An 11,969-nucleotide genomic window follows, 5' to 3' on the forward strand; every position below is an offset into this window, starting at 1 on the left:
CAGGTGTTCCCAAGGGATGGGGAGAAGAGGACAGAGAAATGAGAGGTGGAAGCTAGCTGCAGAGGGTGCAGAAGCTGGGGGTCCTTTGGGTGGTAGGGACCTATGTCTAGCTCCCCTGACAGCTGGTAGCTCCCTTGACAGGTGACAGGAGCTGTGGGGATGTGTGGTAACGCACCTGGGGTGGCTGGAGTGCAAACACTGGGGAACCAGCTTCAGTGCTCCAAAGTAGCAGGGGAACAGCTTAGTCACTGAGCCTCAAGGGACCATATGGACTACTAGGACAATGGGCATCTCTGTGTGACCGACGTAGACTGAAGACAGGAGGCACCCCTTCTGTGCCATGTGCAGGGAGGGCCAGCAGCTCCTCGCACACGCCAGTGGGAGAGGTGGGAGGGAGCCTCAGTGATGGTTGAGATTAAATTTTTTGCCAACTCATAGGAAAGCGTTTAGAGTGAGTCAGACGAGTTGGTTTAAAGTGAATACAGAAACGGGGTATTTCTTGTTTGCGTGCCAAGCTTCCTCCCTACTACACCTGTCTGTGTGTCTCTTAATACACTGCAGAGCTGAGACTGTATGTGCCTTATTCAGAATTGTATCCTCAGCACCAGCGTGGTACCTGGCATATATTGACTGCTCAAAACGTATCGGTTGAATTCGCTTTTCCTCTGTAGCTACAGAAATCCTTCTAAAACCTAAGTCTGCTTCAGAATAAAATCCAAACCCCGATGATGGCCCACAGAGCCACTGTGATCTCACTGCCCCGTATCCGCAGCCCATCCTCTGCAGCTGAACTGCACTATTTGCAATTCCCCAAACTTGCCAAGTTGTTTCATGCCTTGTGCCTTTGCTTATGAGGCGCCCTCTGCCTGGGGTGCCCTTTCCCCTTTCTCTGCCTGCTGAGCTTTCAATTAGTCTTCAGACCTCAGTGCAAGTGTTTCCCTGTCTTCCCTGACACCCTCTTCTGAAGGCAGAGGAAACCTCTCCTGCTCTGCAGCCTAATGCTCAGGCCCATGTCTGTCTACCTCTTCCCCAAGCCTGGTTTCCTGGACTGTGAGCCTCTCTAGTAGAGTGAGTCCCCCATGACCAGCATGGTGCCAGGTACACCACAGGCTCTCGATAAATGCTCACTACTCGCTGGGCTCTAGCCTTGATCCTCCAAGGACTCATGGTGTGACCTCGAGCAACCTCTCCCTTCTGAGCCTCGGATTTCCCTTCTGCACAATGGGAGGAGTGGAACTGAATGTTCTCTAAGGGCCCTTTCTTCCCTCCATTGAGCTTGGAAATGAGAGCATGTAAAACACAACTCACCTGTGTGCACGGCAGGCCAGCTAAGGGCAGAACATGCTCAGACATAGAGCTGCCCATAGCATCCATGCATGGCCACCTGGGAGCAAGCCCTTGTCCAAACAGCTGCACGTGACGATGTCACACAAAAGTGCATGTGGCCCTCTGGACGTGGATGTGCCGTCCTCCCAACCCCCATCCCCCATCAACCACTGGCCCTGACAGTGAAAAATTCAGCAGCAGTCAGGGATGACAGTCTGGCAGTGAGTTAATATTCAAGGAATGAGCCTTCTGCAATATGCATGCCCTGAGGCTGGTGTCCTACGGGGCTCTCCCCTTCCCAGGCCTGCACAAGCAAAGCCCTCCCCACCCCACCACAGGCACAGACTCAGACAGTCTGCCTGCGGCAGGGCACTGAGAACTAGACCTTCAGCTCTAATTGCTTCCTGGACAGCCTCCTCCCAATGTCTCCTCATTCATTCATTCAGCAATATCTATGCAGTTCCTATCCTGTCCCAGCAACAATATGAATGTATGACCCTGTTCTGCCCTCAGGGGCTCACAGTCCAGTGGGGGAGACAGACAATAAGTAGGAAACAAGTGATACAAACTCAGATCAGGAGAAATGATACTGTGGAAAGGATTAGGTGATGTGATTTTTAAAAAATGACTTGGTGGGGGAAAGGGGTAGCCAAGGAAGGCATTTCTGAGGAGGTGGCATCTCATCAAAAGACGAGAGCCGCAAAGCAGACAGCCAGGGAAGAGACTTTCAAATTGAGGGCACGGCAAACACAAAGGCCCTGGGAAGGGAGAATCCATGAAATGTGTTTGAGGAGCAGGGAGGAGGCCATGGAGCTGCTTAGTCAGTGAGAGCAACTGGCAGGACATTTGGACAGAGCAATGGGCAGGGACCAGAGCATGCCAAGCCTCCTGGGCCACAGTGAGAGCTTTTGTTTTAGTCAAAGAGCAATGGGAAACCCCTGGAAACAATATCCATCCCTTCCCCCAGCTCCTCCATCTTGGGAGCCTTCTTAGAGACTATGCCTTCCTCATCTTTACTTTGTCGGTGCCCATCCCAAGGCCCAGCACGGGGTTGACATCAGACACCACTTACTGATAAATAAATGACCAGTCAAGTTCTCCTGGCTCAAGGCTTGGCTCAATGGCTCAGAGTAGGTCAACTGGGCCAGATTAAGACATTTACATGCCATCCATTGGGAAGAGTCTGGCACTCCCATACATCATTCACAATAGAAATAATACTGATCCATGAAGCATACTTCTTTATGCACATGTTGGAATGAAAACCACTGCCTTTTGGATTTTCAATTGCAAAATTCTGGATTAGTTCATGGAAGCAGAACTTCTTCTTTTTTTTTTTTTTTGTTTGTTTTTTTGAGATGGAGTTTCACTCTTATTGCCCAGGCTAGAGTGCAATGGCGTGATCTCCGCCTCCCGGGTTCAAGCGATTCTTCTGCCTCAGCCTCCCAAGTAGCTGGGATTACAGGCATCTGCCACCACACCCAGCTAATTTTTGTATTTTTAGTAGAGACAGGGTTTCACTATATTGGCCAGGCTGGTCTCAAACTCCTGACCTCAGGTGATCCACCTGCCTTGGCCTCCCAACGTGCTGGGATTACAGGCATGAGCCACTGCACCCGGCCTCAGAATTCCTTTCTGCTTATATGTGTGTGCACGTGTTGTTACTGTCTTGCTGGCATCCCAAGCTGAACTCAAGTCTGCCCATTGGTCACCCAGTGCTAGATGGCAGGGCTTGCCCAACCATCCCCTCAGTGACATGGCCTTGGCTTCTGCACTCTGGATAACGAGGAGGACCAAGGGTGCTGTTGTGGCCCAGGCCTAATTGACAGCAAGCAGCCCTACAGGTAGGAAGAAGGCAGTAGCACTGTCAGCAGGTTTTGGGAGCTGCTCATTGTGAGAACTCTGGGAAATAACCCTCCTTGGACCATCAAGGCTTGCTCCTGTCCATCCCTGACCCTCTAAAAACAGTACAAAGTGACCAAGGTCCAAGAGATCTCTCAGAGGAGGTATCTAAGGCTCAGAGAGGTTACTTAACTTGTCCAAGGTCACTCAGCAAGTTGGAGATGGAGTTGCAGTTGGGACCCAAGTCTGGCCCCTGAAGCAGATTGGAGGCATTCCCTCCCTGGGTGAGCCAGGCTGGGGAAGAATGCTGAGGGGCCCCTATCTGGATCCACAGAACTGATGGGAACAAACTGGAAGTTGGACCCAGCCAAGCCTTTAAATGGGACCTGCCCTTCCCCCAGCCCCTCTTTCACTACCCAGCTGAGCTCTAAACCTCTAAGGTCAATGCTCCCTCAGCCTCCTCTCTGGGTCCTAGAGATGGACCTCATCTCAGGGCCGCCATGTGGCTTCCACAGCATCACACAGACACAGAACTGGGCACCCAGGAAGGATCCAGAAGCCGGGTCTCAAGATTTGCTCTCACTTCTCTCCCAGTGGCCTATGTCACAGGTGCTAGCCCTCCTTCACTCAGTCAACCCCCAACCACACCTGCTCTATGTATGGCCCCAGAAAGGAATTAGACTCAATGGGGGGCCTGGGAGAAAAGTTGACCTCCCCTCCCCACTTCACTGACCTCCCCAGGGACGGCGCTTAGGAAACTCAGACAAAGCAGCTCAGTGATTCTCGGGGGATTGGAAGCTGGGTGGCTCAGGGGAGCACCACCATATGCAGGCCAGTTTTCCGAGGCCAAGTCCAGGCTGAGCTCTGCCTCTACTAGGTTGCACCCCACCCCGCCCCCAGTGAGTGGGAGTGACAAATGAGCCTGAGGAAAGAGGGGGGCGCTGGCGATCGATGGCATTAACATGGTGCCCAAATTAAATATTGACTTTCTTGGTTGACTCTAGGGATGCTTGGATTGATGGCTGAGGCTCTGCCATGCCACCAGAGGGGATGGGGACATAACAGCCTGGAGCAGGTCCACAGGGAAGCTGAGGCCTGGAGAGGAGGGGCTCACCTTTGCTTCCGCCTGCTCAGGAGAAGAAGGGTGAGGGCGTCAGGGAGCCTGGAGCACCATGCCTGCTTCTCCACCTTCCCCATGGAGTCCAGAGTCCCATCCTCCCAGAAGATCTTGGAGTCCAGGCCCTGTTGAGTGTCCCCCCAACCCCATTCCCACTTCCAGGAACTGTGGCTAACCTGAAGTGCAACAAATGAGCAGAATCCATCTCTGTGACGATAACCGTTACTGGGTCTCAGGACCCGGCCTCCCAAGATGGTAGGGCTGGTTATTTCTGATCATTATGTAGGATCTTGGGGAGGAGGTAGGGACAGCCTCTCTATTCATGGAGATCTCCCATTATCCTCTCCAGCTAACTCACCTTCAGAGACTACAGTAAGCCCTGAGCTTTCTCTCCCTCTTTTCTCTTTTATTCACCTGTCCTGAACAAAGGGAGTCTCCCTCTTTTCAAAGCTCCACTTTAAGAACTGTCTCTAGTCCCTTGATTTGTTCACCTCCCACCCCACTCTACAACCCACCTCAATGCTGGTTCCTCCCGTAGTAATGACTCCAGCCCAGCCCCTCATTCTGAGTTCCAGCCCCGTGTGTTCAACTACCTACTTTCTACTTGACATCTCCCATTGACCATCTCAAAGTTAACATGCCTGCTATGGTTTGAATGTGTCCCCCAAAAAGCATGTGTTGGAAATTTAATCCCCAGCGCAAGTGTTGGGAGATGGGGTCAATGGGGGGGAGTGTGTTTAGGTGATGAAGGCACCACCCTCATGAATGGATTAACACTGATTATAAAAGAGCCTGGGTCTTTGAATTCAATCTCTTGCTCTCTCTCTCTCACCCTTCTGCCTTCTGCCATAAGATGATGCAACAAAAAAGACCTTGCCAGATGACAGCCCCATAACCTTGGACTTCCCAGCCTGCAGAACTGCAAGAAATAAATCTCTGTTCTTTATAAATGACCCAGTCTCAGGTATTGTTATAGCAGCACAAAATGGACTAAGACAATGCCCAAGGCCAAATTAGTGACTGTCTCCCCCAAAGCTGGTCCTCTTCTTGTACCTCTATGCCAATGACACGGTCATCCATCCAGGTGTGTGAGACAGAAGCCCAGGTGTCATCCTTGGCTCCTCTCTGATACCCAATCCACACCAGGTGCTGAGTGCTGACAATTCTACCACTACATATATAGAAACGCCATTCCTCCTCCATAGCACTCTCTGAAGTCTCCTTCATGCAGATCATCTCCTTGCTGGTCTCTCTCTCTCCACCCTCACTCTTCAGTGTCCCTGCCCTCACCAATCCATTTTCCATCCACTCAAGAGAAATCATGTTGATATAGAAATCTGATCATGCCAGTACCCTGCTCAACACTCTTCCTTAGCTTCCCACTCTCCTTAAAGGCCAAAACCCTCCATGGAGTCTCCTCTGCCTTGGACACTTAGCATGTGTTTTGAGGGCCTGAGAGGGTGGAAGTCTTCCCAGACTCAGTGGCCTTGGAGGAGTGGAGGGAGGAATACGATGGGTACTGGGGACTGGATTAGAAAAGCCCCAACTGGGGGACCCCATGAGGTGCCAGTGTGGGCATGAGGAAGCCTGAAGGGAAATGAGTCCTGAGAAGCAGAAGTCAGCAGCACCCCGCACCCAGGTCCTCCCTCAGGCCACTTAATTTCCTTTTAATTGGTGCCTAATGGAAGTGACTTAAGCCCAAGTGAGTTTTAACGTGTCTGTTCCAGTCTAGCCTCAACTTGCTTCCCTTCTCCCAGAGTCTAGGGCTGCAGGGGTAAGGGTAAGGGTGAGGGTAAGGGTGCACCCTTCCCCCAGCACTGCTGAGGGAGGCCTGATACCAGTCCACAGGTCTCCTCAGGACCTTCCCCTACTTCCCCAACACCTCCTCCCTGCCCACGCGTATCCCCAGGATATGTGGAGGCCAGGAACCCTGGCTTTGGACCTCCCTTGTGCGGGCACTGTGCTGGCAACTTTCCCTCCATCACCTCCTCAAGCCCTCTCCATGGCCCCATGAGGCAGGCTGTGCGGAAGTACCTCCTTTTCACAGAGGGCACTGAGTTCACTTGCTCAAGGTCACTGCCTTTGTTCTGCCTAGAGCTGTGCTGTCCGACATGGTAGCCTCACGGGAGTACGGAGCAGTCAGAAGGTGGTGAGACTGAGTTGAGATGCACCGTAGCACTGTATGTATAAAACACACACAAGATTTCCAAGACCATATAGAAAAAGAATGTTAAATATCTCAGCCATTTTTTATATTGATCATATGTTGAAATGATCGTTTTTTAATATATTGAATGAAATATATTATTAAAATGAATTTCACCTTTTTAAACTTTTAAAGAATGGTTACTAGAAAATTCTAAATTACATATATCGTTTACATTGTATTTTTATTGGACATCTCCCAGGGTCTGTTCTCATGAAGGTAGGGATGGTCTGCTCACCCTTGACCCTGCCAGTCTGGAAAGCAAGGAAAGGCTGCAGCTGAGCTTGTGTGGGCCTCTCAGTCTTGTCTCCTCATCCTTTGGGAAAAGACAAGTCCCTTTCAGCACCCTGGACAGCATCCAGGGCTGGCTTCCCACTTGGGGTTGAGGAAGGAATAACTGTGGGAGGAGTAGATTAACACCTACAAAATGCTTCCCATGAATCATCTTAAGTCATGCTCCGGATATCCAGTGAGGAAGACTGGGTAGGGATTGTCATTATCCCAATTTTGCAGATGAGGAAATCAATGTTCAGGGAGATTTGTGTATTCCACCCTTCACCCACTAAAGATTCACTGATGCCTGCTTCATGTGGGCCTCTGAGTGCACAAACCAGAGCAAGGCCAACACAAATGACAGCAGTTCTGTGTAATCAGTGCAGTAGTGACAGTGCATGCCAAGGCCTGTGGGGGCCCAGCAAATGCTGACTGCTGGGCCAGGGAGTTCAGGGACAGCATCACACAGGGGGCTACTTGGGCTGAGTCTGGAAGGCTGAAGGAGAGTTTTCCCTCTGTGAAGAGGAGGGAGTTTCAGGCAGAAGGACTGGTGCATGCACAGGCATGGAGGTCAGAGAGATAGGCCAGAGGAGGGAGGCAAGGGCCACATCACCAAGGGCCTTGAACTCTAGGCTAATTCCAGGATCCACAGAAGGCATCTGAGCAGTGGCCTGGCCAGATCTGCATTTTGGAAAGATCACTTGGGCCATGTGGATGAAGGGCTGGAGACTGGAGGCAGAGAAAATGAGGGCAATGATGTGAGAAATTTGAGTTCAGGAAAGAAATGACAGGTTGTTAGATATTAGCTCAAATGGAAGGGAGATCGGGCCAACTCATTTTACAGATAGGGAAACCCAAGTCAGACAGTGTCCAGTGGCCTGTCCAAGGTCACGCAGCAAGTCAGTGCCTGGGGGAGCAGGGACTGAGGGCGAGGGAGAAACAAAGCCCCCACCCCAGGAAAGCTAAGTGGCTGGTCCCAAAGCCAGCAGAGGCCTCTGCAGGCAGCTGTGGTTTGTGTTTGAGCAGAATCAACAAGGTAAATACTCAACTTCCTCTTCAACCAGATGCAAAGCAAGAATGCACAGGAGGGCAGGGACGTGCACATCACACCTCAGCCCCAGGGGGCCCCAGAGGTGGTGACCAGTGGAGCCTAAGACAAGGAAGGAGGGAGGTGCAAGCACAGGACAAGGCACTAAGAGGGCCTTTAGGTGATGGTCAAAGGAATGTGGAGTAGGGTCTGCTGGTACAGGGTCAGGGATGGGGGCTTTGTTTGTGCAAACCCCCTTTTAGGAACAGGCCCCCCTTTCTCAGAGACCTGCTCCCTCTCCCTCTCCCCCATGGCTCCTGATGGGACTGCCAATCACAGTGCCCCAGCCAGCCAGAGCTCTTCCTTCCTTGGGGGTTTTCTAATTGGAATTCAAGAGAGAAAGTTTCTTCCCCTCTAGGGGCAATGCTGAGTGATGGAGCTGGGAGGAGGAAGGCTGGCAGGCCCAGGTGGAAGAGGCCTTAAAGAATGAAGCCGACACATATTCAAGAGAATGCCAGGAGAGGATGAAACATGCGGTGGCACTCCTGATCCCGGGTCCCATCACCAAGGCCAGCTGCACTTGCCCACTGCTGTCCTTGCGGCAGCGCGTTCCTGGATGAACAAAGCTCCCAGGTGCCTAAGCTGGCTGCTATCGGATTCTGCCACTCCCAGCCACAAGTCCCAGTCACAAGCTGGGCTGTGGGAGCTTGGGCAAGTCATGTCCCCTCTCCAGGCCTCGATTTACTCATCTCCAAAATGGGGCAGTCACAATACCTACCTTGAAGAATCAAATGAGGTAGTGCTTGAGTGAACTCTGTGTACACTTAAGTGCTGGGGCTGCCTGAAGGGAGGGAGGTGGAGGAGTGAGTCGCAGGACCTCCACGGGTCTAGGAGCACAGTCCTGAGTGGACTCTGCCCGCACGGCTCCTCTGACCAGGTCTCACAGCAGGCAGGATTGGAATGAGACCGAGAGCAAGCCTGTGCCATCAAGGCCTGCAAAACTCTGAAGAGGCCTCCACCCCTCCTCCAGCACCCCTGGGCAGGCCATTATCTGTGATACCCCCTACCCTGGCAGCCAGTCACTTCTGTCACTCCCACCCAGGCTGCTGCAGCACCTAACCCTCCCTCAGCTCTCCAGGGACCTGTGTCTGTGTCTCCGAGTCCCTGGGAAGGGGCCCAGAGGCACCCATGTTGCTAAATGACCAGGCGAGCAAGGACCTGTGACCCTGCTAACTGTGCCTCCACTCCAGCTGCCGCCTGACTCCAGAAGATGTTTCCACATGTAATCCTGTGCCCCCTCTTTCTGGGGGCCTGAAAACTGAGCAAGGATCCGCTCACTCAGGCATGTAATGAATGCAACTCAGCATGAGCCTCCAGCCCCTGGCACCAAGCCAGCCTGGCTCCCGCACCCTACCCCAGCCCTGGCCCGGCCCAACACCTGCATCTCCACCACAACCGAGCACCTGCTGCTCCCCTGCAGCCATAGTCAAGTTCCAGGAAGCTGAGCTGAAGCCCCACCTCCATCAAGCGTGGGTTTGAAGTCCCAGCTCTGCCTCTGACTGTGGCCTTGAGCAGGGCACTGCCCATCTCTGGCCTCATTTTCCTATCCACAAAACGGGCAACCTAAAACCTTCCAATAGGGTTGTTGTGAGGGGCCAGGGGACATGTGTGTGAAGCTCCTAGCTTAGAGCACTGCATGAGACTGGTGCCATGTGGTCACAGCTAACCCTTCGAGAGCTTATCCTGTCCCAGGTATTTGCTGAGCACTTTACAAATAGGAATTTGTTTCAACCCCGTAACAACCTTGTGAGGTGGGCACTGTTACCATCCCCATTTCACAGATGTGGAACCAAGGTCACTAAGCTGTCTTGGCTCTAGCCCAGGCACTCTGGCCTCTGTGCCCCAGTGAATGGCAGCCACGACCATCACAGCCACCAGGAAAGGCCAGCCGTAAGAGGTCCCCTCCCACACTCCCAATCTGCTTCCCCCAGCCCAGATCGGGGAAAGGATGAGTCACCCGGAGAGTCAGGGACAAAGATGGGGTTAGAGCCTAGGCTGCCCCCTCCCAGGCAGGGCTGGCCCGACCTCATCACATAATCTGATGAGATCAAGTGAGTTCAACCCAGGAGACAGGAACAAAGTCGGGGTCCCAGAGCTGGGCCTTGACCTGAGGAAAGCAAACAGCCCAGCAGCAAAATCCACAGAGTGAAGTTTATTCCCAACAAAGTTCCCCTCCCCCCTCCCCAGCCCGGGACAGGGACGGACAGGCTGGACTGAAGATGGGGTTCCATTGGCTGAGGGGCCTCTGAGAAACAAGGAAGGGCCCTGGGCCCCCAGGCCAAGCCGTGTCCCGCTCCCCCAGCCTGGCTGAGTCCACGGCGCCTCCCTGCCCAGCCCTCGGGAGAGGGGAGAGGGCGCTGGCTCCTGGGTAGTTCCAAAGTGGAGTGTGAAAATAGAGAGATATATATATTTATATGCAGTGGGCAGTCCAGCGTGGCACTCACACCTCTGTCTGGAAGTCACCATCCGGTGGTTCTGTGGGCTCCCAGGCTGCTGCCCGGTGCAGAGTCAGCCGTTCTCGGGGCTTGGGGGGCAGCGAGCCCAGTGTCATAGATTTGAAGGTGCTCCAGCTCTGATGGCGCCGATGTTGGGACAAGCTGGGGCGCTCCCCGGGGCTAGGCTTATCCTGTGGAGGGAGCGGGAGGGGCCGTGGAGATGGGCCAATATCCTTACCCACTGTACAGACGAACAAACGGAGGAGGCCCAGACAGGATGGTAATGCCCAAAGTTATGGAGCAATCAGGTGTCAAAGCAGAGTTGAAATACAGACCTGCCTGGTTCCAGGGTGGGGCTCCTGACCCCTGTTCTCAGTGGCCCCCAGGACATGTCTCCTGCTGACCGCTCTCCCTCCCAATCCTGGAGGACCTCCACCCCTGTTCGCCATCTGCAGCACCTTCCCCACCCCCGGGTGGCCCCAGACTGTTGCCCATGCCGTCGGGGAGACCCTTGGTGAGACAGGCTGGGGTTGCCTGGGAGGGGCAGGAGGGCAGGGAGGGCACGGGTCCCTCAGGCCCACCTCACCCCACCCAGCCTGGGGGGACTCACGGTGCACACGCTCCGCTCGGCCGCCCCACCCGAGGACACACTCCACCGCTTCTCCCTCTGCAACGGGGGCCACCGGTCAGGCTCCAACCCCAGGGGCCGCTGCACTAGGTCAGGCCCTGAGCTTCGGGGCAGGGGCAGCCACGGGAGGAGGCCTCACCTTGGCTGTGGACTGGCTGCGGTAGCGGTCGAAAGTGTGGAACTTCTGGTTGAGCTCATGGTAGAGTTCTGAATGCCGTTTCCGGGTGTGCATCACCTTCTAGGGGCCACAGGGCGTCAGAGGGTCGCTCCCCGGGGCAGCGCCATGATCCCCCCTACCCAGGGCACTCAGCACCCCAAGCCCCCCACATCCCTCCCTGCTGCCAGCTCCTCTGGGACAAGACCTAGTTCTCTCTTCACGTCGGTGCTATGGGCTTGGGCAGGGAGGGAATCATGGGAAGATCCCACAGAACCCACGGGCTTGGGCTCCTGGGGTCAGGCTCTGCGACAGAGCTCGGACTACTTTTAGGAGCGAGCCCTCCAGGGACAGACACCACAGCCAGATGTCCCGCCGCCCGGCACACACGTGACCCTTACCTCAAAGTCCAGGTCTGAATACCGTAATTTCTTTCGCTGGGAAGGAGCAACAAGGAGGCAATGGAGGAGAAGAAAGCTTTTTACCACAGGCAGGGGCTTTAGAGTCAGGAAGCCTGGCATCCCAGGGGTCTGCCCGCTGTACCTTCCCCCCAACCCAGGCCCAGAAGTTGGGGACCTTCATGGGGCAGCTTTTCAGGCCTCACTGAACACACACACACACACACACACACACACACACACACACACACACACACGGGTCAAATGGCATGCAGCGGACTTCCAACATGACAGGCCCGGATGCCCACATGGAATCAGAGCCAATGCCCATTCTCTGTGCCCTAGAGCCCACCCTGCATCCTTCCCCATCTTGCCCCCATTCTCTCTGCCAGCCATAGCTACCCCTCCCCTTGGAACCCTCTACTTGTCCTGCAAACACAGGGATTCAGGCTGTCAGAAACCTTCCTTTGACCTCACACTGCCCCTTTTCCTGCCAAACCAGG

The 11,969-nt window shown here is 54.1% G+C and overlaps 1 protein-coding gene across 10 annotated transcripts in view; it reads right to left on the minus strand.

Moving 5' to 3' along the window:
- Positions 1 to 9,988: 9,988 nt before the first annotated feature.
- ADGRB2 (adhesion G protein-coupled receptor B2) overlaps positions 9,989 to 11,969 on the minus strand; it is a 36,985-nt gene continuing 35,004 nt past the window's right edge. For 5 of the 10 annotated variants that reach the window (XM_032160053.2, XM_032160050.2, XM_032160051.2 and 2 more), the window contains 4 exons: positions 11,470 to 11,505; positions 11,054 to 11,152; positions 10,897 to 10,953; positions 9,989 to 10,477 (listed from right to left, as the gene is read on the minus strand). In XM_032160053.2, coding sequence (XP_032015944.1) covers positions 10,292 to 10,477; positions 10,897 to 10,953; positions 11,054 to 11,152; positions 11,470 to 11,505 — 378 coding nt within the window. In that variant the 3' untranslated portion in view covers positions 9,989 to 10,291. The remainder of the gene's footprint in view (positions 10,478 to 10,896; positions 10,954 to 11,053; positions 11,153 to 11,469; positions 11,506 to 11,969) is intronic. The other 5 variants (XM_032160054.2, XM_032160052.2, XM_032160047.2 and 2 more) reach the window with 2 other exon arrangements.

The sequence above is a fragment of the Hylobates moloch genome, unplaced genomic scaffold, assembly GCF_009828535.3.
Source record: "Hylobates moloch isolate HMO894 unplaced genomic scaffold, HMol_V3 SCAFFOLD_8, whole genome shotgun sequence".
NCBI lineage: Eukaryota > Metazoa > Chordata > Mammalia > Primates > Hylobatidae > Hylobates > Hylobates moloch.